The sequence below is a fragment of the Ictidomys tridecemlineatus genome, chromosome 2, assembly GCF_052094955.1.
Source record: "Ictidomys tridecemlineatus isolate mIctTri1 chromosome 2, mIctTri1.hap1, whole genome shotgun sequence".
Lineage (NCBI taxonomy): Eukaryota > Metazoa > Chordata > Mammalia > Rodentia > Sciuridae > Ictidomys > Ictidomys tridecemlineatus.
Genome location: NC_135478.1, coordinates 199,776,272 through 199,803,755, shown reverse-complemented (window position 1 = coordinate 199,803,755; position 27,484 = coordinate 199,776,272). Strand labels below are relative to the sequence as shown.

General features: G+C 39.8%; 2 protein-coding genes across 9 annotated transcripts in view; one reads left to right on the top strand and one right to left on the bottom strand.

Moving 5' to 3' along the window:
• Sgce (sarcoglycan epsilon) overlaps positions 1–13,674 on the bottom strand; it is a 68,880-nt gene extending 55,206 nt beyond the window's left edge. For 2 of the 7 annotated variants that reach the window (XM_078040408.1, XM_078040410.1), the window contains exon 1: positions 13,484–13,672. In XM_078040408.1, the coding sequence (XP_077896534.1) occupies positions 13,484–13,592 (109 nt within the window). In that variant the 5' untranslated portion in view covers positions 13,593–13,672. Of the gene's footprint in view, positions 1–13,483 lie in introns of all 7 variants that reach the window. The other 5 variants (XM_005331817.4, XM_021730720.3, XM_078040409.1 and 2 more) reach the window with 4 other exon arrangements.
• A 155-nt stretch (positions 13,675–13,829) lies between these two features.
• Positions 13,830–27,170, top strand: Peg10 (paternally expressed 10). 2 transcript variants are annotated; one of them, NM_001291232.1, is given in 2 exon segments: positions 13,830–14,070; positions 21,139–27,170. In NM_001291232.1, a coding segment is annotated over 1 exon segment (1,074 nt). In that variant the 5' UTR covers positions 13,830–14,070; positions 21,139–21,259; the 3' UTR covers positions 22,334–27,170.
• The last annotated feature ends 314 nt before the right edge of the window (positions 27,171–27,484 follow it).

The following is a 27,484-nucleotide window of genomic DNA, read 5'->3' as shown; positions in this document are numbered from 1 at the left end:
CTCAAAAGTAAGATGCTGGCTATATAGGAATCACCTGGGAATCTCCCCCCAAATACATATTCACACGTACCCCAAAAGATTCATAATAAATGTAAGCATATATTCATGACTCCACCATAGAGAGAGGTGTAGATGGGCTGTACAATTTCATCAGGTGATTTCTCATATACAATTCTAAAAGACTGAGACATGAGTTAGAGAACCAAAGGAATATAAGACATTCATGTAATTCCCTTTAATGTGCCAAAATAGGGCTGACCTTAGAACTTAGAAAACCCTACCCTTCTACCTCCAACCACAATATGGCCAACTTGTAAAAACATGGAAGTCACTGCTGGACACTGAGGAAGCCCAATTCAGAGAGAGCAAGGAGGAGGCCAACTTCTTCTCTCTTTCCCAAGTTCAACATATATGTGGATCTGACAAGCAACCTTTAGATTTAAATGTATCACCATCAACAGATCTGGAACAAAGTGCTTTCACATATATTATCCAATTCAATCTTTACAAAACCAAATTAATCTATTAACGTGTATGAAGATTGTAGAGGCTTAATCGGAAGACAAAATGGAATAAGGCCTGCAGGCAAGCAGACACTCTCATGTTCCCCACCTCTTTGAGGACTAGTGTATAGGCAGCTCCTCTTTCATTCTTTCCTTTATTCTAGCACAGCCATTCTCAGACTATGCTGCACATAAGAAATGTTGTTATACACACGAAACTACAAATACCATACTTTATGAGCAATCTGAAGGATTTACTAGGATAACTCCTAAGTCTGGGGGTTTTGTCCTATACTCTTGCTTTCAAAACCTAACTAAACCAGCATAAGATTTAATATCACTGCTTGTTGAATTAATGTATGATCACTCATGCTTTCCAGGTCCTGTATAAGGACAGTCCAGTTAGTGTTTATGGGATGCAAAAAAAAAAATCAAGTCTTAATTGTTCAAAATTAAGGCAGGGTATAATGGTTTAAACATGTCTCAAGATGTTGCTCTGTTTTAAGGGCAGCACTGCTTTGAGTATATTCGTTTTTTAAAACTTCACATCCATCCAAACAAAGTCCAACTATAACCACAAAAGACTGAAGCCCTATAAATCTAAATAAAAGGACAATTTTTTTTGTGGTTCTACTCATGAGGCAATGTCATTAAAAGCAAAACATAATGCTGAGGGTAACGGAGCTGCTTAAACATTCAAGTCCCTTTCCTTATTAGAGAAATCTCAATAATATGGAAATAACTATTTGTTTTTAATTGTGTGTTCAAGATCATGGATGCACCTGACTAACTTCTTGTATGGAAAATTATTGTCGTCTCTACACTGACAAGTGGAGAGTCCTCACTGAAAAAGGCTTGTATTTTGTAGTTTTATTTTCATTAGAAAAGGACCAATGTTTTTTGGTTTTGCTTTTCTTGTTGTTGTTTGTTTTTTTCAGTGAGAACAAATTTTCTTAGGATGGGAAAATATGACTCAGTTTTTAAAATATTTACCTTGTTTACAACTTTTCAAGATTAAATCTAATGTGTAAAGAAATGTCAACTTGTATAGACTGGTTCTTGGACTAACTCCAAAGATCATGGACCATCCCCAAAAACCTGAAAAGGAAGAGAGAACTATACTGTGTTTACCAGGTTCATGATAATCTCTGCTACAGTTATACCTGGGTGTGAGTTTTGCTCTAATTCATAGAAACAACAGCCAAGAATGCCCTGCATTCTCTGCCTTTTCACAGCTCAAACTAAGGAAACTTTTATACAACTAGCCTGGATATTCCTGCATACAATTCAACCAACTCTTCAATGCTCCCCCTCCAAAATAATCAAAGTCTGAAGTAATCCAAAAGTGGCTGCCATGTCCTCAAGTTCCCTAGAAACTATACAATACTTAAAGTTTGTCTTAAGATTCTGTGATTCATTCTGAGTCGTGTAGCAGCATGACTACATTTCATCTGGCCTGGGGCAAGCACTCTCTCCAGAGATATTACTCTTTCCCAAACCTGAATAATTTGCAGGCTGGGGGAGGAGGGGATTGCTATTTAATAAAAGCAATTGAAGAACTATGAATAGTGACTGATTGCTGATGAGCTAATCAGAATGTCAAGGGACAGAAATAATAAATAATAACTTACTCAGACATCACTGTCCAAGTAAACAGCAGGACATGCCAAATGAAAATTAATCTGATTAACACACTCACCTTAGAAGCAAACCGTCAAATCTTTCTCTGTCCACTCTTCATTTATCTCTTTTCATATTCTACTCTAAGAGAATCAAAGTCCTTGTTTTCAGGAGTTGGTTGCATAGCTCACGTACCCTGCATCTCTTCTCTTCTCTCACCACCCCCTACCCAAGTGGCTATTTTGCTCTTTTACACCCTACACTTTTCTCTTCCCTTTGTTTATCTAACTCTGCTTAATACTTTAAAGTTGCTCCTTACATTTAAAAACTTGTTCATATTTTTCTCTTCAAAAATGTTAGTTTACTATTACTTCTTATTAGCTACTATGTTGTGATTGCTAAAGTGTTAGATACTACACTTAGGATTTTATACATATTAACTAATTTCATCATTACATCAATTATATGAAATAGGTAGTATTAGTTCCATCTTACAGGATTGGAGATGTAGCTCAGTGATAGAGTGCTTGCCTGGCATGTGTGAGTCTCTGCGTTTGATCCCCAGCATCATACAAAACACAAACAAACAAACAAAACCATTTTACAATAAGGATAAGAAGTCTTAGGAAATTATGTAACTTACCACCATTCATATGTTTATTAAGTGGCAAAGTTGGATTTTTAACTCCTTTCATAGCTGGCTGCAAAGTCTATGTCATCCACCCATCAGTACTACCCCCAAACAGTTAAATAAAAAAGCAATTTGTAAACCATATATTTTTATGTAATTTGATATATTTATCATATTCAACTTATTATTCTCTTTAGAAAAACAACCTGGATTAGAAATAGCTAGCAACGAGGCAATGCTATTGCTATACAGTGGAAATTAATCCCAAGCACTATGTGTACCAAAACAAAAATAAAACACAAAACAATTCACTGAGAGAGGTAAGCTAAAATGTTAATGAGAACCTATAGGGGAAAGAGGAATTCCAAAGCTTTGCTGAGGAAAACTGTCCACTATAACCTCTGAAAGATATCAGGAAAAGATATTCCTAAAAGAAGTATAATAGCAAGACATTAAACCAAAAATACTAGAAGAAGTAGCTTTTAAATTTTGTTAAAACAGAAAAGCCTGGCATAGGAGAATGTAAGCAATTGTTTCATAGAATTAAAAATCATTAGAAATTTTGTAATTCTTAGCCTGTACTAAAAACTTGATTAAAATATAAAAGATTTTAGAGTGACATAAAATTGGAGTGTAGAAAAGCAACATTTGCTATCAGAGTAGAGTATCTGGATTCAAATCTCCGTTTTTGTCTGTTAGGCAACTACTTCATATCTCTGTGCCTTCATTTTCTTATCTGGTAAGAATAGAGGAGTACCCGCATCATGCAGGTATTGACCATAACCTGAGATGACACATTAACAATCTTTAGAAGAATGCTCAGCACATAACGATGTGCTCAAAAAATTGAACTATTATATTTGTGTTTTAAATAATTTGAAGAAAGATGTGGACTTCTATAAATGTGATTTTTTAAAAAATAATCTTCAAATAGAAAATATTATCATTACAGCTAGCATTATATGGCATTCTTTGTTTTTTTCTCAAAATTATGGTACATAAAAAAATGATAGTATTTCCAAGGCAGAATAGAGTAAATGCTAGAGACTACCCTGCAACATGGCCAGCAGCCCAGGGGCTCCAACCAGACCAGATTCTACCATGTGGCTTCCCCCAAGTCTGAGAAGCCGGCCTCTCAGCAAGTCCTCCTTCCCTGCCCTGCTTAGACACACTAGTCTAATGCTGCAGTTTAACCCTTTTGAAGATAGCCAGTTGTAATCAGAAATGAATTATATTGATATCCATACTCCTTGGCTCACATAAACTCTTTGGTATTTATTCTGAGAAAATAATTTAACAAAAGAAAAAAAAGGAAAAAAATGCCATAAGCACAAGATTCTGACATTGCACTAAACATAACACCACAATAGGATGGAAAATTAAATGTCCGGTATAGGAGCTGTTGGTTTGATAGACTAGTTAATGGAGAAGGAAAGGCTATTCATTTCTCTTGGTAGCTTTTGTTTTTTTGTTTGTTTGTTTGTGGGGTTTTGTTTTGTTTTGTTTTTTGCTCAAATAGCCTAAGGAGAAAAGTTTGAGTTTTCCTTCCTAGACACAGTAATATCCATAGCAGAAATACTAGTTAACCAAGGAGTACTAGTGGGATCTTCAATAAAAGGGATATATAATGTATGCAGTAGTTACATATAGCATTCCAATTTAATGCCCTCATTTGCAAAATTTAAGACTCTTTTTAAATTAATAAAATTAGTGAAAAGCAGAAAATAAAACAGTATGTGCTCTACTATGTGAAATCTAGTGTAATAGTGCATTCTAGTGGAAATGGGATTAAAAGGCAAAATGGGCTAGGGAAGTAAAGCTGTAGGGAAATTTTCCTGTTCAAAATAAAACAATGCAATAATGCTTATGTGATATTTCTGATTAAGATACCTCTAAAAGAAAGATATTCTTAATTTGGGTGTTTGCTTTAAATGTCCTTATCTGTCTTTATCATAGATGCCATACATTCTAATTGTGATACATTTCAATGTTATAACCAGGAAGGTATAAACTATAAAAATGCCCTCTCACATCCTTATTGCCGTCCTACTAATGCCACTACCTAGAATACAAGCTCTTAATAGTCTCTACAGATTTTCATATTCTATGCATATGCAACATATATTTGTACACATAAATACACACACATCATGCTCTTCTTGAAATAATGTGATTCACACTTTTTTCACTTAGACTATATCTTGAACATGTTTACATGACACCATATTTTAAGGTTACAGAGCTTTCTATTGTCCCAATCACAATTTATTTACCATAACCTTGAACTCATCCTGACCAAACAAGAACCCTTGATTGTTCCCTTACAATCTGACCCTCTCTCAGCATTTTTCTTCCTATGAATGACATTACATCTATACTTATGCAAATGACAGAAATCTAGAAATCATCCCTGACATCTCATCATTCTTCCTCAAATTCAATCCAATACTCTCTTTCATCCATTTTTACACTTCAAAATGTCCCTCTTATCTTCACTTCCTTATTTCCACTAGAACCCACAATGTCATGGTCTCTATCCTGGGTTACTGTAGTCTAGGCTGGTAGTGCATCTATTTGGGCTCCTCCAGCCTCTTCACAAAGCAGCTGAAGTACTCCTTTTGAAATGCAAATCTGATCTTGTCCTGCTTACAGCCCTCTGGAAGACTTCCCGTTGGCCTTAGTATAAAGATGAAACCCTTTATGGTCTCCTAGGTCCCACAAGACTTGTTCTTGACCCCAGCTCTAGCCTCATTCATAGGGCACTCGCCCCTCTTTCTGCTCCAGCATCTCTAAACTTTCTTCAGCAATTTCTTTTTGACATGCTCTACCTGCCCCAGGGCCTCTTGCAGACCTCTTCTTTTTGCCTTCCCCACTGTACCTCACTAGCATTTATTCATCCTTCACAACTCCTCTACTTCTTGGAAAAACCTAACTCTCCCCTTCCCCAGCCAAATGCAACCGAATCTTCTACTTAGATATTCTAATAATGTTTATAGCACTTATCATACTTCTAACGGCATGTATACCTGTGTAATAATTTGATGATTCATCACAAAGATTAATTTGAAAAAGTAATTTGATTAATCTTTGTCAATTCCACTAGTGTAAGAAGTTCTGTGATGGGTGGAATTGTGTATTTCCCAGCTTCTAACACGGGGTCTCAAAAACACTCAGCACTCTCTCCTCCAAAAAATAATAAATAAAAGATTTACTAATTCAAAAATACAACCAAAATTTTTTTCCCAGTTTTTCCTTATTTACTATCAATACTGCAATAAACATCTTTATCTCTTTGAACTCTTTCATCAATATATCTGTAAGCTGAACTTTTAGAAGAAAAATGGCTAAACACAAAATACTGTACATTTCAGATTTCTGATATGAACATGTAGCAACCTGCTCTGTTTTCACTCCTGCGGTACTGGTCTTTGATTAGAATCAACTATGTAACTACAGAAAATGAAAGATGTTAAAGGTGCTACATTGATTAACTATTTCATTATAGAGAAAAGCCGATGTCACCTTACCACAGAGGGAGAAACGCTAATTTGCTAAGAAGGAAAAACAAAAAACGTGGGGCTAATTTTTTTTCTTTTCTTTTCCATTCTGAGGTAAAAGAGCAACTATATTTCTATACCTACTGCTAAAAAAAATAGGGAACTAAACTATTTCACTTTAACTGCTATCGCAAAATTAACTGTGATCTCTTCTTTCAAATTCACAGTGAACCCCAAATCTCCATAATAATCAAAGTGGTGACCAGATGAATGAGTGAAAAGCTAAAGAATGGGAAAGAATTTACACTGAAGCTGCCTAACCCCTAAACATTTTTTGAAATGAGCGGCTTCATTTATCAGAAAAGAAAGTCTGTCCTTCTATGTCACAACAGATGCCGAGGCGATTCCCGTGGCACAGGCTGCCAAAGATCTATTCTAAAAATCTGATTAGCCTAAGGTAATTAGATAGAAAGTGAGATGTGCTAAAGATGAGTGATTTTTAAATAATAAAATGGATTTAAATCACTACTGCATAAATATTGTATTAAAATTCTTAGATGAAGATTAAAAAAAAATTTACCAGAGAGGGATCCAAGAAGAAAAGAGTGTTTTAGGTTTTACCCAGATATTAATGTTTCTGAGAATTTAACAGTATTTATGCCATCAAGGAATATTTTGAAACTATTTATTTATTTCCCATGATAACTTTTACAACTTAAACATTATGGATCATTACTTTCCAAGCTCTGGTGCAGGAAACAGCCCTGCATTCAAGGAATTGCAAGTAGCCGCCTGTGGATCAGGTGAATGTTGACAAGCCAGAACCTCACCTTTGAGCATTTCTTTCTCGGAAATATGAGCTCAGCCCAAGAACGCCTGTGGCATCTTCAACAACTGGGAATAAAGCCATCCCTAGTTGCCGTTTGCATTATTACAACCCCACAAAAGTACATGGCACTTTCACAAAAGACAGAGGGAATAAAAGGGGAGAAAGTTGTTCAACATTAAAAAAAAAAAAACAAAAACACTGCACAGAGACAGTGAGCATGTTATTTCTAACCTAACAATTGAAGTGGAGGAGAAAGTTCTGGGTATGAGGAAGGAGTAAAAGCAGCAGATAAAAGTTGGTTGGTAAAGATGAGAATAGTCAGTCTCTCCTTTCTTCACATCTCTCATCAGAGTCCTCCATAGTTTACAAGACTCCCGGGCATAAAAATGGTTTCTATAGTCAAAGTGCTACTTGGAAAGGGGGTCCTGGAAGGAAGTCTTGCATCCTCCGCAGATTAAGTTTTAGCAATCACATTTTCAAAGTTAGATCAGATCATCAAAATAAACAATCAATAGGCAGATGGGCAGACATGAAAGAAAAATCTGTTCCAAGACATGTTGGAAACACTAAGAATATGCCCCCTGAGGTAATCAGAAACCAGCTAATCTGACACGGAGTGAAGTTATTTTGCTATTGAAAAGATAAAAAAAAAACTGTAGTCATAAGTATTGCAAGGAAATATATCATAAGAGAGTGGGGCAATGACTGAAGGGAGAATTGCCCCACATTTTCTTCTGGGGAAGAAACAGCCAAGGGTTGAGCTGTCCTAAACGAGAGCAGCCAGCATCTTGCCTGCTCCCCTGTACCCCTGGGTGTCCCCAACATCCGCGGCCACTCTGCCTGAAAATCCTGCTCTGCTCCAACAGACAGCAAGAAATAATAGGAAAGCAGTGACTCCAGGATGCAAGCTAAGAACAGGGCATTTTTCAGGGGAAAAAGAATCTTTCATTTTCTTCTCAGATTTTCATGTTTGAAAATGGAATAGAAGAGAGAGGACAGAATGTGTTAAATTACCCTGTCGGCGCTATTTTCAGGTTGTAAGAGATGAACTTGCAACACATAAGACCATTCTTTTTACACAGTTGATGAGAAAAATCAAATAAAATGTTTCTACCACAAGTATCTATGTCAGCTACACTAAAATGTTATCATGGCCTTCAAATAAAATATTCATTGCAAGAAAGGTGACTACTTCTGCAATTGTAAAAGAATAGAACAAGTAAAGTTGATTTTCTTGTTGAGCAGCACAAACTGTTAGAAAGGTCTCAAGTTGAAATCTATCTGTACCTTTCACCCACTGATGCTGGTTCTGCTTTTCCAAGCAAACAGAAGGGAGTTCATGTCTACTTTTACTCCGCTCAAGCTAAACACTTCCAGACCCTCTGAGAATACCTCCTATGACAGAATTGCCAGACCCCTCACCATCCCCACAGACTGCTCTGGAAGTTGTCTAATTTGTCAACGTCTCTCTTTAAATGTGACAGCCAAAATGAACACAATACTACAGATGTGGTTGATTAGAGCAAGGTTTACTATTAATTTTTGTGACATATGGACACTATACTATTAACATAGCCTAACTCTGACATATATATATATATACATATATATGCATATATATGTGTGTGTGTGTGTGTGTGTATTTTTTTAACTATATCATGACACTGGTTCATATTAGCCTTTTTTCCCCTAAAGAACTGCCACCATACTAAGTCATCTCCTTTCTTCCACACCAATGAATTACGATGCATTTGCTGCTATAAAATATCTTTTTGCTTTCAGCATAGCATTGCACCATATTTGAATGATGTTTAACTCTAAATTCTGTTATCTGTTTGTAACAGCTATCCCTTCTCCAGTCATCCATGAATTTTAAAGCAAGCCTCCTAGATCTTTGTCAAAATTATTCAAGCAAATGCTAAAAAAAAAAAAAAGAAAGAAAGAAAGGAAAAAAAAGAAGAAGAAGAAGACTAAGACCCAGGGCAAAGGTTTGTGACCCTACTAGGGTTTCTCCCTTACCAAAACCCAATAACCCACACACCTAGCTAGTACTGTTTTCAGCCTGCCTCCCATTCACCCAGCAATTCTGCTAATTAGTCCTCACACAAGAGCAGCCAGAAGCCTTGACAATTACTTTGCTGAAAGCAAGAATTGCTTATCTTTAAAAACCAAGTGTAAAAGATCTATACATATTAAAATTATAGTTGTATCAAAATATGCATGCACACAAACCAAAGACCAGAAGAAAAGGAACATAAGTGGAAATGTTTATTCTAGTGTCAGGGTGTGGAGATTGTGTGTTGGGTGGGGGGAGTGTTATATGTTGTTTTAAAATTCAATATTGTCTTCAATACTTTACATTATTTGAAAAATCAAAATGTGGTAATTATGTAGAGATAATTTAGCTTAGGAGCAATCTATGTGAAATAGTTTTGAGAGCATTGAGACTCTATCTGTTCCTATCAACCTGAAAACTCCGAGCAGGAAAACAGTCGTTTGAAATGACTTGTTGATCCTTAGAAACACTGGCTTTAAAAAGATTTTTTTTTTAATTTTAAAAAAATATAGTACTTAATGTTTCTGGGGAGACAGACTGAAGAACTGAATCCTAAATTTAGAAAACTCGGATGTTACACGTGTGTGTCCATTTGTCTATCTGTCTCTTGGAAAGGTTAGGAAAGTATGGAAAGAAAAGAGTCATCACATTTATATTTCTGTGAAGCTCTGAACTAAAATGCAGCAAAGTAAAAAAATTTCCTTTTCCAGCCCAAGACTCTCTAACAGATACATAAACCCATGTCATCTATTCATCTAGAGTTATTTTTACACTAAGAGTAGGAAATAAAATAAATAATAGAATATTCATTTAGGTGTTTATAGAGTTTAGAAGAGTAAATTTTAAGAAAGGAAATTGATTGTAAGTATGTGTGGACAATTAGTAAGAAGAAGGAAGGAAGAAACACAACACAGAGAAAGAGGCAGGCTGATTATTTTGGAGAAAATGTGATCTGTAAACACTGGTCTTATCAGAAACACAAACAATCTGGATATTTGACTTGAGAATTTTTAACAAGACAGGATTTCTTCATTGCTTCAGTATTTTGTTTAGAGGATGATTTTCATCAATGGAAAACCCGAGTGTTAGAAACTGGAAACATGTTATCTTTATCTCTTTGGGGTTGTCTCTAATCAGTTTTTTCTGGAACTATTCCTTGCTATTTTCAATGTCTGTGAGACAAGTGAAAATTCTACTCTGCTTAAAAATACAATTTGACTACCATACTAGAAGTTATGCTAAATATGAGATAAATCAACAGCTGTTAGATTTATGGCAAACTGTTATAAAAATTGATAAAATGAGTATTACAAAGTCCAGTTACTATTTGACAAATGAAAATTCTACTTTGCTTAGAAATAAGTTTTCCCTAACCTTCTTAGAAATTAAGACAAATACAGGTGGCAAATCACAAGGCTCATAGATCCATACAAATTGCCCTTTTAAAAATGGATAAAATGTCCAAATAGAAAGTCCAGTAATTATTTGACATGGGAAAATTTTAGTTTCTTTTGAAATGCAATTTCCCACTCCACTAGAACTAAAATACATGAGGTAAATCAACAGCTTCATGATAAATGGCAAATTATTATAAGAGAGGTAAAATATCAAAAAAGAAAGTCTGATTATTATTTGACAAGTGAAAAATCCCTCTAGGTTTTCAAATGCAATTTTCCGACCATACTAGAAGTTAAATATAGATGGTTAATCAACAGTTTGATACATCCAGGGCAAATTCTTGTAAAAATGGATAAAATGCCTTTATACAAAGTTCAGTTATTATTTGGTAAAGTAAATAATGAGAACTAACACCTTGTTCACTTTACATTTGACCTTGTAAAAATGGGTAGGAAATCATCAACATCGGGAATAAATATCTGAGAAAATCTAAAAGTCATTTAGATATTAAGTATCAAAAGTCTTTAAAGTCCTTATCTGCTAATATTTATTGGTTTTTTGTTTTTAAATTTGTTTTTAATAACACAAAAATATCTAAAGTATCTACTGATGTTTGTTATTTTTAATATTGTGTTGTTTTAGATAGCAGGAAAGTTTTATCTAAACTAATTATCTATTGATATTGCCTTTTCCCTTAGAAAAATATATTTCTAAGCAAAGTGAAAAAGATTTTTTTTTTCAAATATAGAGGGAAAAAACAGGAAATACAACAAAATGACAATTATGTATATGTTAGAATAGTGAAAACAGAAGAAATTCTACTGTTTTCTGATTTTAAATATTTATATACCAAGGTTGTTCATAAAATATTTAATTAGAAATTAATATTATTTCATTTAAAGAAAACTCTGAAAATTTAATCTTATTTAATATTTAAAGGCTATTTGGAAGGAAAACTCTTGAGGAAAATTAACTTGATTCCATTTTTTAATTTTCAGAAAGTATATATGTAATCATGAAAAATATATATTCTTTAGATACCTATATAAGAATAGAGAAAGTATAAAAAAGCAGATTCTATAATATTTACTGGTATTATTGCAGGGTGAAAAGGTTACAGGTGATCTTGACTTTCTTCTTTATACTTTTCTGGGGTTCTTCCCCTAAATTTTGGATGATGAGTAGAAATCATTTTATTATGATAAAAATACTAATTAAGATTTTTTAAATTTTACAAAAATAAATCCTGGCTAACATTTTGAAATTAAAACATCAAACTGATTTAAACTTTGAAAGTCTCGGATGGGTTTTTTTAAAGTTGAATTTTCCCCATTTTTCAACTACACTACTTTTTAATTCATTTTTTCAGGAGAACAAAGTCTATCAGTTAACAACTGGGTGAAGTAACTTGGGTTAAAAAACAAACTGCTAAGAATTTGACAGTCGGGCAGTCACCAGAACAGTGCTCTAAGAAATCCTAGAATTATTATGTATTGCAGAAGAGGATTAGATTAAATTAAAAGTCACTTCTAAAAAGTGTTCTCCCAACTTCTAGAAAAATGCCTTTCATTATTGGAAATCTGCGCTTCATTCATTCAATTGTTCACAAATCTTAATGGTGAACATTTATTTCTAATAAGATGTAAAATCTCACTAAATGGACTAAGTTTACTTCATTCCTAGAAAGGTTCGCTTTTTAAACCGGCTCCCTACCACTTTGTCAAGCACAAAGGGTAAAATTCTCATTTATCCTCTAAGAATAAAATAGGTGGCATCGTTACTAAAGTATGTTCAATTTTAGTCTCTAAAGACTAATGTGTTTCATCTGTGTTTCAGAAATATCAGTTGTAAACTATTTTATTTTCCCACTTAAACTTCTTTTACTAAGATTAGCAACAGATTGTCAGTTTTCCTAACGCATAACACTTTGAGGCGGTTTAGATGGGAATCTGCACTAAGGATTTTATTTAGCATTCTTTCTCATCAGTAATTTTCCCCCACTTAAAAAAAATGTTTATTGGTATACACTCACACAAATATTTGGGGCCGAATCTCGGCAACCGGCTTCAAAGGATTAGACGTGCGGTTACCATAAGCAAACGCATTCATTCACCCTAAAAGATTTAAGAAAATGTAATGTCTGTAGAGAAAGCGAGGTCTCTCTGTAAACCTCCGAAGCTGAGCGCCTCGAAGCCCGCCAAGCACAGTGGAAGCATTCACAGCTGTTTTCAATTGTTTTTGCTTTCTCAAAATAATGCACTTGGTGGGGCAAACGGTGCTGTTTGCAGCATCTCTAGCCCCCAAACCGGGGTTAACCCTGACCTGAATGCCCTGTTTGGCTCCCGGCATCGCATGATTTCGCTTCCCTGCTCGGTAAAAACCTAAGAAAAATGGGATTTCCACCTCCGAGAAATGCGTTTAGGAAGAAGGGTGAATTGGGTGTTTTAAATGTCGGGTTTTAGTGATCTCTCTCAATCAGATTCAAGAAAAAGAGAAAAGATGTTATTTGAAGAGGGGGACGTGGTTTGACACCTATTTGCTTCGGCTCCTATCTAGGCCAAGGCGCCCCAATAACGGGGTAACATCCCCCCAAAATGGGCAGCGACCCCCAGATCTTTGCTACAAGATCGAGAGAGGTCCAACTAGGGGGCTGGGGTGGGGGGGTCAGAGGGTGCTGGGAATGGAAACTGGAGCTGAAATTTCTGCGCCCGCTGGTCAGGGAGGGGCCAGTGGGGGTGCAGAGAAAAAGAAAAGGCCAGGGGTCTATCCTGGAGAGGGACCCACAGTCCCCCAAAGTAGGGTACAGGGCATTCTGAAACAGGGATACAATGGGGCATCAAGAGGGGCTGGAGCCCAAAGGGCGAGCCGGGGTACCCGAACCCGAGTGGGGGAGGGGGAGGCGGCGGCCTGTTTGGCCCAGGACCTCCACATCGCGCGCAGGCCACTAACCTGTCAGCAAGAATGTGCCAGTGGTCGCGGGGCTCATCCTGCGTGTCCCCCGACCCTGTCCAGTCCAAGCACAGGGGTCTCCCAGCTCCCACCACCAGGGCAATAGCATTCTTGGCCTGGCTAGGCCGGCCGTCCTCGATTCTCCCCTCCCCTCCCTTTCTTCTTTCTTCCCAGCTTGGCCAGTTCAGCCTCAGCACCCTGCACCCCCTCCCTAATCCCGTACTCCCTCTAGCGGCGGGCTGCTGAAGCGTGGCCATCGCCCCCCCTCCCCCCTCCCCCATCCTTCCCGCCCCCGCACCCCCCTCCGCCCCCCAGCCCGCAGAGCACGCTGGGATTTGGCGCCCCCCTCCTCTGTTCAGCCTATATAAGGCAGGCGGTCTGGGCTCCGGGTACACGCGCTTCAACTTCGGTTGGTGTGTGTCGAAGAAACCTGACTGCGACCTGAGGAGAACATCGGAGAGGGTCCACTGGCCGCTGAGCGGACTCGCGTCCGGAGCCACTCCGGGCTGCGGAGTACCCAGTGGAGCCCACGCCTGGCCAGGTGTGGGACCCCTTCCTTCCTGTCTTCGCAGAGGAGTCCTCGCGTGGTGAGTATGCGGTGAGGATGTTTTTTATTTTTAAGATCACATTCATTCCCCGTTTTTATCGGGAGCTGCTGCGGGAGATGGAGTAGCGCCCCAGAATGTCTCCACGCAAACCTTGCCACGCCTTCACTGGCAGAACCCCAAAACTGACTGGGGGAAACCCAAGCCTTCAAGGCTCTGGTTTCCAGGACCCAAGTCCGGATACGGTCTGTAGACAGACATGAGCTGCAGACAGGAATGAGCTGCAGACGCACATGAGCTACAGACTAATTTGCAGATAGCTCTAAAAATGCGCTACAAAGTGCTATGTGCTAAAACTAATTGGCGCTTCCATGCGCTACACACTGATAAGCGCTTCAGTTGCGCTACAAACTTGCGCTTCATGCGCTACAAACTGATGGGCGCTTCGTGCACTATAAAGTGGTGCTTCATGCGCTACAAACTGAGGGGCGCTTCACGCGCTAGAAACTGATGGGCGCTTCATGCGCTAGAAACTGATGGGCGCTTCATGCGCTAAGGACTGGCGCTTCATGCGCTAGAAACTGATGGGCGCTTCATGCGCTAAGGACTGGCGCTTCATGCGCTACGAACTGGCGCTTCATGCGCTAGAAACTGATGGGCGCTTCTCGCACTACGGGCTGGCGCTTACATGCGCTACAGACCTGTAAAAACTGCAGCGATATCTGAGCCACAGACTGAAGATTAGCTTGCGCTTTAAATGCGCTTCAAATTCTGAGCTGAAGACTAGCTTTTCAAAAGCGCTACAAAAATGATATTAGCTATACAATAGCGCTTCAATGCGCTATAAGGCACATGAACTGCGGAACAATTTACACCTAAAAGGCTTGCAAAGTGGAAACTGCTGCAGAGGTACATGAGCTGCAGGCTGTTTGGCGCTACAGATAAACCAGGTATAGAGGGAAAAGGGCTGCAGAGTACAATTACTCTGCTTCTTAGATGGGGACCCCACCCTTTCACCTTTTCGAATGGCTCCCACTGTATTTCTTTGCAGGATGGCTCTGTGCATGATGGTTCTGTTAGACAAAATGGAGCCTTGGGCAAAAAAATTAGTGTTTAACATTCTGCCCACACCATTCCTGCTATGGCAGTGGAGTGGAAGGGCTCTGACTTTTGGGGATGGCAGATTAGGCTGCCTAGTTATGTTGATTGAAGTGGCGGTGTAGTTGTCGCGGTGGCGCGAATCGGTGTCCAGCAACAGTTTGTGGAAACTGTCGGTTTGCTGAGTTGGGGGGGGGGGGGGGCTGGATCTGCGGTGATTGCTCTTGCTGCATGAAATGAATCTGGCTATTGGAGGTTGGTGGGAGGGGTTTGGGGGGGCGGGATCTTGGGAGTGGCTTGCAGACACTCTGCAGCCCCGTAGCAGCCAGTCTCTGGCCTGCCCCGCCCATCGTAACGCGCCTTCTCTGCAGTATCTGCTCAGAACGCGCTTAGCGCCTCCCTCCCTCCCTCCCAGCGCCTACTCAGAGCGCGCCTCCCCTGCAGCGCGCCTCCCCAGAGCGCGCCTCCCCAGGCCCCGCCTCTCCAGCGCTGACTCTTGGAGCCAGCCTACCCAGACCCCGCCCCTCCCTAAGCCCCCTCCTCTGAGGTGGCCTGCCCAGACCCCGCCCTTCCCCGAACCCCTCCTCTGAGGTGGCAGCCCAGATCCCTCCCCTCACTGAGGCCCCTCCTCTGAGGTGGCCTGCCCAGACTCCTCCCCTCCCTGAGGCCCCTCCTCTGAGGTGGCCTGCCCAGACCCGCCTCTCTCTGAGGCCCCTCCTCTGAGGTGGCCTTCCCAGACCCCGCCTCTCCCTGAGGCCCCTCCTCTGAGGTGGCCTGCCCAGACCCCGCCTCTCCAAAGCTTGGCTCCACCCTGAGCCTGCCTCCTCTGAGCAGGCCTACAGCCCCTCCTTCAGCAGAGCCTTCCTGCGCTTGCGCAGTGTGAGCCCCCCTCCCATTAGGCCTTGTCCTATGCGCCTGCGCGCCTTCAATGCCTGAGCCTGGCTGCACAGACCCGCCCCCCTGCGGTTTCTCTGATGCGCGGTTTTGCTTTTTGTCCACTAGTATCTAATAAGTACAAGAATAATAAATAAGAACAATTAACAACAATTATACCTGGCATTTGTAAACACTTTTTTATAAGTGTTTTGCATATATTAAATAACAGTCTTACAATTTAAACTGATGTTTATGATGGGAATGTCTAAGCTGACTTGGCTGTGCCTCTAAAGGCAATTTAGCCAAATGCTTTTATTATAAATTAAAAAAATAAAATTAAAAATATTTTCACATTACCTTTTTTTTAAAAGACACTAGTGGACCTACTGGAATTGAATGCTTTGGTGAATACAAAGCAAGGAACAATTTGGGCTGTGTTTGTTTCATAGGCGTTTTAAGTGGCACATTGGTGCTGCTGGTTTGGCCTTTGAGCAAGGATGAAGTGTTTGTGTGTCTATGAAACTGGGGTTTATTTTCCCCATTGGAAACTAAGGGATTAGCCCTGGCTAACCTGCCTACATACAATAAATTGTGCCTGGCACATGGTAGGCATTCATTAACATGTGTTAAATGACCAGAGTAAATTGGTTTATTTGTCTTCTTGCTTAGTGTTGCAGGTCTTTTCTGTTTTCTTATTCTGCTTTGGTGCTTTGTTGTCCTGGGTTGTACCTTCACATATCTAAGAGTTTCTTTAAAAAAAAAAAAGTATGCATTTTTGAACTTTAATAATGTAAGCTGTAATTATAAAGACACTAAATTAATTTAAATTATTCCAAATAATTAGCTTTTTTCATAAAAAGCTAATTATTTAATATTCCAAGTAATTGGCTTTTTTCATAAAAAGCTAATTATTTGTTATCCCAAGTAATTGGCTTTTTTCATAAAAAGCTAATTATTTGTTATCCCAAGTAATTGGCTTTTTTCATAAAAAGCCAATTATTTGTTATCCTAAGTAATTAGTTTTTTTCATAAAAAACTAATTATTTAAATTTTGGGCAAATAGGTTATTAATGGTATACATTGACATTTAAAATTTGTGTAATGAAACATAAAACAGTTACAAAATATAAACTGTTTCAACTGGCATAATTAAACATCTGTATTACTTATTGCCAGTCAAATGTACCATGTAAAAATATTCTAATTAATGAAGAAATTAAAAACCTGGCTCTCTATATTACAAACTATGAGCCAGGAGTTTTTCTAAGGGGAGAAATGGAAGTTTTTTGGCTTCCAAAAGTCTATCACCCCCCCCCCAATTCCCTGGCCCCTTAAAAATATACAATCTATGGAAAATATGTGCATATAATTACAGCTTTAAGTCTGCTGCTGCTTTGGGAATTCTGTGTCTGCATATTAAAGAGGTTCAAAACACTGGTTTAAAAAAAGTGCATATTAATAGAACTTGTATTTTACAAGTGATGCACATAATACTTCAAAAAATTGGACATTTTGAAAATTTAAAACAATTAAGAGTTGATTAATGGTGTTTCATTTACTAATGGGATGTATATGTATGGTTTTTTGTTGGTTTTCTTTTTTGGCTACTCTTGCTCTTTGGTGGATTTGGGGTATAAGTTTCTAAAAGTCATTGTGAAAAGTTGATAATTAATCAAATGTACTTAATTACTAAGTAGACTAAAACTGAAATATTTATTATGACTTCTGTCCCAGGCAGCTTGGCTTTTTGCAGTGTGACCTCAGTTTTCAAGAATGGGACCTCTTGACCCCACCTCTCCAATCCAGTTCCTATAAGAGGGACTTTAAGGAGCCAGAGTTTTATTAGTCAAATCAAGTTGAAATGCTCCTTACATCCTGTAAAATTGCACTGTACCTGGTGCTGTTAAACATTTTTGTAATTTACCTAAATTTAGTATTAACCTGCCTGCCCACTATTCTGTTAACTTTTAATGGGTTGACTACTTTGCTTTGGTCTTAAGAGTCCCACCCCAAAATTGCAAACCCCATTGGGGACTTGAGTCCTAACACTGGTAAAGGTCAGAGGTCTTAAACTGGTAACTTTGCAAGCCAAATAAGGCCTCAATTTTATATGTATATATATTAGTGCTATTCTAACAAACAAAATGTAATGTCTTGAGGGGGACAGAGGAAGGGGCATGCATTCCCCAAATACATAATTGTAGCCCCTTCCTGTGATCTTAAGGCCAGTCTCCTCACTTGTAAATTACCTTTCTGTATAATGAAGGCTTTTGAATTTTTAATTCTTATTGATTTTGTTTCCCTAAACAATATATTATTTGATGATTTCCCAATGTAATTTCTGTCCCATCATTTTTTTAATAGATGGTAAAATCATCAAACTTCAGCTTAAATATAGCCTACCCCAGTATCTGTTATTGACATGGAGATTAACCTTCCTGACCTGTGTCAAGCTGCACTAGGCCATGCTGTGACTGCCCTGTAGGAAGCCTTGTCTGTTTTGATTAAAATGTGCACACAAGCTAAGTGACACCTTAGTCACCTGACCTTTGTCTATTAGTTGCTTTTTAATGAGACATTAAAATTCTTAATTTAATAAATAAATATTGTATTATATTGTGCTTTGCATTGCCATTGTTACTATCCTATTGTTTTTAAAGAGCTGGAAATGAGACTGAACATTACAGGTTATGATGTGTTTGTTGTGACTTCTAATTTTTGTAAGCTTGATAATATATTATCTTGAATGTCAATTATTCATTGTGTTTGCAGCATAAGTTACTAAAGTAATTAAGTTAAAATTATTAAAATTATACACTAACCCTTGTCCCTTAAGGACCTTGCTTGCTCTATTGCCACGCCTTGGAGAGACCATATCAACAGCAAAGAATGTAGGGGAAAATGAGGTGGTATAGTGGATAAGAGGGGTGTTAGGAAAGGGGGGGGGCTCATGAGTGATTTATTACCATATCCCCTTTTATCTTATACCCTAGAGGTTGAAATATTAGTTATGTTCCACTTAACTTCTTTAATTAACATTTTTTTAACTTTATGTAATTTATTTAAGAACCGATTTTGCTTTGATAGGTCAGAGAGAAACAAGTTATGGTTTAAAAGTTTTGTTTACTTAAAAGTTTTGAACTTTTAAACTACAAAGTGTTTTAAACATTTTAAACTAAATTTAAATATTTTTAAAAAACTTTTATACTGTTTAAAACTTTTCTTAAACTTTAAAAAGTTTAAAACTTTTTTAAAAACTGAACTTTTTTAAAGTTTTGAACTTTGAAAACTTTCAGAACTTTCAAAACTTCTCGAAGTTTTAAACTTTTCAAGTTAAAAAAGTTAAACTTTTAAAAACTTATTAAACTTTCTAAAGTTTTAAAAACTTTTTAAACTTTCATATATTATATATTAAGTTTTAAACTTCTTATGTATTTAAATTTTCCAGATTTGGGATTTGATATTATTGAAATTTTAAATGATTAAATCACTCTAAATGCATTTAACACTATTTTTCAGGAAGACACTTTATTATGACTTATTGTGTGATTTATTAACATCACACTCATAATTAGAACATTTAATTCTCCTATACCACCTCCAGACACATCCATTCACCCTACCCCCCTACCCACCCAACTCCACCTTCCACCCTTACCCCTCACCTTTCACCCCCTTCCCCCCCCCAGCCTTCCACCCTCTATCCCCCCCACCTTCCACTCTCTACCCCCTATCCCCCACCTTCCACTCCCTACCCCCACTCCCTAACCCCTACCTTCTACCCCCATCCCCCACCCCACCTTCCACTCCCTACCCCCCACTCCCTAACCCCTACCTTCTACCCCCTATCCCCCACCCCACCTTCCACTCCCTACCCCCCACCTTCTATCTCCTACACCCCCACCTACCAACCCCAACCCCCAGACCCCCCCAGCCCTGAGTACAGCTTTGTCCCACCTGAATATTACAAACCTTTGGGGTGGGGCTATGGTGACAAATCTTGATTAAGAACCAGGAATTGGAAACTGATGACCTGAAGGATCAATAAAGTCCTGGAGTTGTTTGACCAACACAATATTTAAGTGGGGGGGGGGGAACAAACAAACAAAAAGAATAGCTTTAGTGTATAAATGGGTGCCCAGGTCACTATAGCTGCAGCCCCTCCCTATTTAAACAGAAAGTTACCTTTCTGTTTTCTAATTAATAACCTTATTAGTGCCAACAGACAGTTGTTAAACATTTGCTATGTGGTTTATCTGCATGATATTATTAAATTGAATTTTAATAAATAAGTAATTATTATAATTAAGTCATAATTAACTATTATTGGTCATCTTTGAAAAAAAGTCTCATTTTCTAGCCTAGTTCTTGTTAGGAGGCATCAATTAATATTTGTTGAATGACTACATAATGAGGAAGGAAACTGATATATACATGTTGCTGTTAAGTGCCATTTCTGACCCAAAGAGAATTCTCTTTGGGAAGTTAAATTATGGTCAGAAAAGTAATTAGACAGTCTTGTGTTTTTTGTGGTGGTGGTGGTTGTTTGATTTGATAATCAATTATGTTCTCTGTAGAGGTGGACAGAGGTCATGACAATTGGCATGTATTCTTTTTCAGAGCTGATAAATGCAGGCATCTCTCTTGTTGTGTGGTTGTTTATAGTTGTTGTTGTTTAATTGATTGGGATATTAGCTGGTTTTCACCTAATTTCTTTAATTGCAAAAGTTATTTTGGAATTGTTTTGAATAATTTATTTGGTATCTATCTTTGCCTAAAAGTTTCTTGCTTCATTCCCTCCATACAAAATTACTTATTTTCTGTGTCTTAGCATTCTTTATAGCCTATAAAGGTGAGCATAGTGATGTTAAAGTTTGCATATTGATGAATCACAATGAAAAGGTGATTTTTGAGGAAGAAAAGGTGATTTGAGCATCAGAGAAAGAAGAGTGCTTTCATTATTTGTTGTCCTGATTGATGACTTCATTTGCTTTTCTTTTGAGGATGTGTTTTCTTTGTTGGCTAATTATTAATATGAGCAAGTAGATCAGGGAGGTGCATTAAATACTTAACCTTCTTTGCATTGTGCCCCTTTAGATATATATGTTGAATGTATACTCTTATCTTCATTTACAGAAATAAGCGGGTTTTGAAAACAAAGAGAAGAAGGGGTGCAAGAGGGGGCCAGGATCCAGGCCTCCACCCCCCCAGAAGTGAAGCAACACCTGGGAGGTCTCCTCCCACACCAACCGTCACCCTGGGTCCCGACTGCCCACCGCCTCCCCCTCCCCCTCCCCCCAACAACAACAACAACAACAAGCCCAGCGGCCACAAGAGCCCCTGCGTCCCAAACATGACGGAACGCAGGAGGGATGAGCTCTCCGAAGAGATCAACAACCTGAGAGAGAAGGTCATCAGGCAGTCCGAGGAAAACAACAACCTGCAGAACCAGGTGCAGAAGCTCACAGAGGAGAATACCACTCTCCGTGAGCAAGTGGAACCCGTCCCTGAGGATGATGAAGACGACATTGAGCTCCAAGGTGCTGCAGCGGCTGCTGCCCCACCCGCTCCAATTGAGGAAGAGTGCCCAGAAGACCTGCCAGAGAAGTTTGATGGCAACCCTGACATGCTGGCTCCTTTCATGTCCCAGTGCCAAGTCTTCATGGAAAAAAGCACCAGAGATTTCTCAATTGATCGTGTCCGTGTTTGCTTCGTGACAAGCATGATGACCGGTCGTGCTGCCCGTTGGGCCTCTGCCAAACTGGAGCGATCCCACTACCTGATGCACAACTACCCCGCCTTCATGATGGAAATGAAGCATGTCTTTGAAGACCCTCAGAGACGAGAGGCCGCCAAACGCAAGATCAGACGTCTGCGCCAGGGCATGGGCTCCGTCATCGACTATTCCAACGCTTTCCAGATGATTGCCCAGGACCTGGATTGGAATGAACCTGCCCTGATTGACCAGTACCACGAGGGTCTCAGCGACCACATTCAGGAAGAGCTCTCCCACCTCGAGGCCCCCAAGTCGCTGTCGGCGTTGATCGGCCAGTGCATTCACATTGAGAGAAGGCTGGCCAGAGCTGCTGCTGCTCGCAAGCCACGCTCCCCACCCCGGGCGCTGGTGATGCCTCACGTGTCAAGCCACCACCAGGTAGATCCCACCGAGCCCGTGGGAGGTGCCCGCATGCGCCTGACCCAGGAAGAAAAGGAAAGACGCCGTAAGCTGAACCTCTGCCTCTACTGTGGAAACGGGGGTCACTACGCCGACAACTGTCCTGCCAAGGCCTCAAAGTCTTCACCGGCGGGAAACTCCCCGGCCCCGCTGTAGAGGGACCTTCAGCGACCGGGCCAGAATTAATAAGGTCCCCACCAGATGATGCTTCATCTCCACACCTGCAAGTGATGCTCCAGATCCATCTTCCGGGCAGACACACCCTGTTCGTCCGAGCCATGATCGATTCTGGTGCTTCTGGAAACTTCATTGATCACGAATACGTCGCTCAAAATGGAATTCCTATAAGAGTAAAGGACTGGCCAATACTCGTGGAAGCAATTGATGGTCGCCCCATCGCGTCGGGCCCAGTTGTCCACGAGACTCACAACCTGATTGTTGACCTGGGAGATCACCGCGAGGTGCTGTCCTTTGATGTGACCCAGTCTCCGTTCTTTCCTGTCGTCCTGGGGGTTCGCTGGCTGAGCACACATGACCCCAACATCACTTGGAGCACTCGATCCATCGTCTTCGACTCCGAATACTGCCGATACCACTGCCGGATGTACACTCCAATACCTCCCTCGCTCCCACCACCAGCACCACACCCGTCACTCTACTACCCAGTCGACGGATACAGAGTTTACCAACCAGTGAGGTATTACTACGTCCAGAATGTGTACACTCCAGTTGATGAGCACGTCTACCCAGATCACCGTCTGGTTGACCCCAACATAGAGATGATACCTGGAGCGCACAGCATTCCCAGTGGGCACGTGTACTCCCTGTCTGAACCTGAAATGGCAGCTCTCCGAGATTTCGTGGCGAGAAATGTGAAGGATGGCCTGATTACCCCGACCATTGCACCCAACGGAGCCCAAGTTCTCCAGGTCAAGAGGGGGTGGAAACTGCAAGTTTCTTACGATTGCCGAGCTCCAAACCATTTCACCATCCAGAATCAGTATCCTCGCCTATCGATTCCTAATTTGGAAGACCAAGCGCACCTGGCAACCTACACCGAATATATTCCTCAAGTACCTGGATACCAGTCGTACCCCACCTACACCACGTACCCGACCTACCCAGTAGGATTTGCGTGGTACCCAGTGGGACGCGATGGTCAAGGAAGATCTCTCTACGTACCTGTTATGATCACTTGGAATCCACACTGGTACCGCCAGCCTCCGGTGCCCCAGTACCCGCCGCCGCAGCCGCCGCCTCCGCCGCCGCCGCCGCCACCGCCGCCTCCATCTTACAGTACCATGTGAATTCCTGTCATGTCCCTTCAAGATCTCTTCCCTCAAAGATTATTCCTGTGTAAGCTTCTCAATCAGTGACTGTGTGCTAAATTGAGCTACTGTATCTTCAAGCCACATCCTTTCTGAAAGGCTACAGAAGGTCAGGGCCACCCTGAACTGGCACACATCTTAAAGCACCAGAAGACCTTCAAAATCATATTTACCAAGAAATTATCTCAGTTTTTTACCTTGACTGCCAATTAAAAAGTTTACTTTCCAAAGAGGTCTGAAACCTCTGTCACCATCTAAATTAATGGCTGCCAAATTTCTTTACAGAGAAGCTGATGCAAACACAGGAAATGCTGATTTCTTAAGGGAGGGGGAGACAAGGAGGAGGAGGACATGACCCTTCTTGCAGCTTCGGGACTCACAGGAGGACCGAGGCCTTATAAAGGAAGCCACAGTTTTTGGTGCAGTGAAGAAAGGCTTCCGTGATCCTCTTGCTGCACCCTTAGAAACTTCACCATCTTCAAACTCCACTTTCATGGTTCCGTTAATTCTCAAGGAGCAGCAAGTCGACTGGTTCTCCCAGAAGCAGGCAAACACCCCTGCGACATGTAACACCTCAGGCCTGAAAAGGAAGTGCTCTCAGACAGACTCTTGCATGTTAAGAGTGTGCCTTCATATCCTGGTGCAAATCATGTGTACCCAAGAACTCTGGCTTTGACACAACATCTTACCATCATCATGCCAGTAATGGCTCCAGGTGTGTTAGGTGTCTGTGAAATGTTGTGACCACCTCTCAATCATGTGTGAGGGCTAAAGATTAGCAAATCAAAGGACTCCTAAATCCCGTACCCAACTCTTAAAAGAGGCTCTGAGTTAATTGTTACCAACTTGTGCTGGGACTTCAGAAAGAATTCTCAGGAATGTTGTTAATTGGCTGGAAAAACACCAGTTGAAGTTTGGGAAGCATCTGTCTCCATTTGCATCTGGGCATTCCATCATCAGTCCCCTCATTAGACTGTAGCATTAGGATGATTGGAGAGGGGAAATGATTTTGCACCCAGACCCACACTCCTGTGCATGGGAGGGAAGAGGAATTAGAGCACTGGGCACTGTCTTGAGGATATGGACTTCTTTAATGAGAAGATGACCTGAGGGTAATCACCTCGGAAGAATCAAGCTGCCAATGGATGAAAGGCCTCACAAAGCAACTGACAACACAAGAGTTGTCTTCAATCCAGTGACACCTCTGGTGTCTCCTGGACTCTTTGTGCTAACCTGGGACTGCCTGACTTCTTTAACCTAGTCCCTTGCTACTACCTTGAACCACTTGTCTAACCTCTCTCTTTCTGTTTAATTCTCTACTACTGCCATTAACCCTGCTACAGGATTTATATTCCAAATTGCCTGAAGAGGAGTCTTAATGGTGAAGTTTCCTTTTCATCAGCCTCATCTTTCATATATTCATTATTATCCCCCACCCCTTATCCTTGCATGTTTAAATACTTAAAACTTCTATCTATAATAGTGTTCTTTAACAGTGTTTTAAAGTGTTGGCTATGCTTTCAAAAGTTTCCATTGAATGACAAAGTACTATTCAATTCTTATTGTTAAATTAAATACAAATTTTAAAAAACATATCTCTTTACTGTGAACTTCTTACAATACTGTGAATGAGAGGCTCCTCAGAACTGGAGTATTTATAATAAATCTTCAATTTATTGGACTTTTTAAATTGCACAAAAGAAAAACCTAATTGGCTATTTAGTCTAAAACAACTTTTCTTATTTTCTTCAATGGAATCAGAAAGCTTGTCAATCACTTGTGTGTTTTAGAGTATTTTTAAAATGGTGCATTTGTGCTTCTGGACTATTGTGAAGCGTTACTTCCGTTTACCTCAAATCTCAATCCATCTTCCATACATTTGAATTCAAATTGTTGTGTGTCAAATTTACAGTTTTCAATTGATCTTCAAGCTGCAGAGTGCCTAGAAATGGGTCATTTTCTGCAGCCCTGGCATGTGCACACGGACATTTGCCACCATTGCAAGCAGAAGCCTGGCCAACAGCAAAACGATCAGGGAGAGCATGCTGGCGTGGGTTCACAACTCACAAAATCCCTGACACGTCGGACTGTTTACTAAAGCTTGTGATTGACTCTTTGGCAGTGTGTACTATGCTCTACTCCTATCTATACTATCTTTTAGGTGTTAAGGATAAGTAATCTTACATTTATTGCTCTATAGTATTGAAATTTAGTTAAGTTTCCTTTCTCATTTTGGTAAGTTTCCTTTCTCATTTTGGTAAGTTTCCTTTCTTAATTTGGTAAGTTTCCTTTTTCAATTTGATAAGTTTCCTTTTTCAGTTTGATAAGTTTCCTTTCTCAATTGATTTATTTTGTTTCTGTTGATCAAATTTATGATAATTGGATACTTTAAAACTTTTTTTTGGCATTTCCAACAAAAATGCCTTTATTCATAAGGAAGAGACAAGAAGTTAGAAAGGGAGCAAAATAAAAACAGGAAGGAGATAGATAAATAAAACATCAGAATTTGCATTCTTCATTAATTAAATCAAGGAAGAAGACCTAAGAGCTCCCATTGCTAGTCAAGCCTGAAGATAAGTAAGTATGGTCATCATGTTAGGATATTGAAATAGAGAAGGTTTACATACATTTATAAAGGGTCAATTCAGTTTGAGCGGTGACGTATTTGATTCAATCATGGGAAGACATACGGTGAACTTGCAGGTGCACAAAATAAGATGGACACATCTAAATGGTGCAGTCTGGAATTTTGTTTAAGTTTGTAGGTACCTCTTGGACTCCTGAATTGATCCAGTCATCACCCACCACAGACATCTCACATCAGATCCCGTTCCAAGATGGCAGCAGAGAACATCCTGCTGGAAAGACCTGAGCAGCAGTGAAGGACCACCAGAGGAAAAGAAGAACCATGTGACATTTTCATCTAAGAGATCACGTGTCTGATGGGACTGAAAGTTCTTTGTTGTTTCAGATTGTAGAACGCTGTTAAATTGGTCTGTGGAATTTTGCATTGTTTTTATTTCTTTATGTAATCAGTTTAAGTAGTAGGGGATATATAATCATAGTATTTTAGGATGGGAGGGACTATTAAGTAATCTTAAGTGGGTGGGACTATTTAGGATAAGTTAGGATAAGATTATGTATTAGATATTGCTAAGTGGACACGTGTACTTACTTATGACCCTTTACCCCCATACCTCTTACCCCTAATGATTTCAAATAAATTCAGAGGGAACTGCAGGGAGATCAATCTATTCAGAATGAATTGGACATGGATTAAATGTTAGTAAAAGTTCACATGTGATTGGATTAATTTCATAAAGGCCCTGGGTATTAACTTCAGGGATCAATTTGTGGAAAGATAGGTGCCCCTTGAGAGTTTGTTGCTAAAATGAAATTGATGATGATGATGAGGTTAATATTCTTGAAATTTGAAAGGAAGTGATGAATTACCCCTTGCTTTTGCCCCTGTCAGTAGCCCTCCTCCTTACCCCCACCCCTTCACCCTAACCCTGCCCCTCCTCCTTACCCTGCCCCACCTCCCAACCCCTACCCTTCCTTCAAACTATTATTGTATTCTCTTTACTCTATATTTCTCTGTATTGACTAATATTGCATTGATGTTCTAATAAAAATTCAATAAAAATTTAGTGGTTAAGTGCAAACTGTGTCCTGATCATTTCAGCGTCTTCCTTCAGGGCACGAGGTGGGGAGGTGGGGAGGTGGGGAGGGGGAGAAAGGTCACAGTGGGCAGGGGGAGAGTGAGAGGGTGGGAGTGGGTGCATTTGGGAGGGAGATGGTGTATGAAGAACATGTCAATAACACCACTCAATATCAATGACATATCAAGAACACTTCGGGAAACCAAGTATATATTCCAGCTGCAAAGGCCAACATATAAAATAAATCAACCAATTAACAGTGACTCTGGTGACAAAATAACAACATTTATCTTCTGAGTATGATTTGAAATAATTGA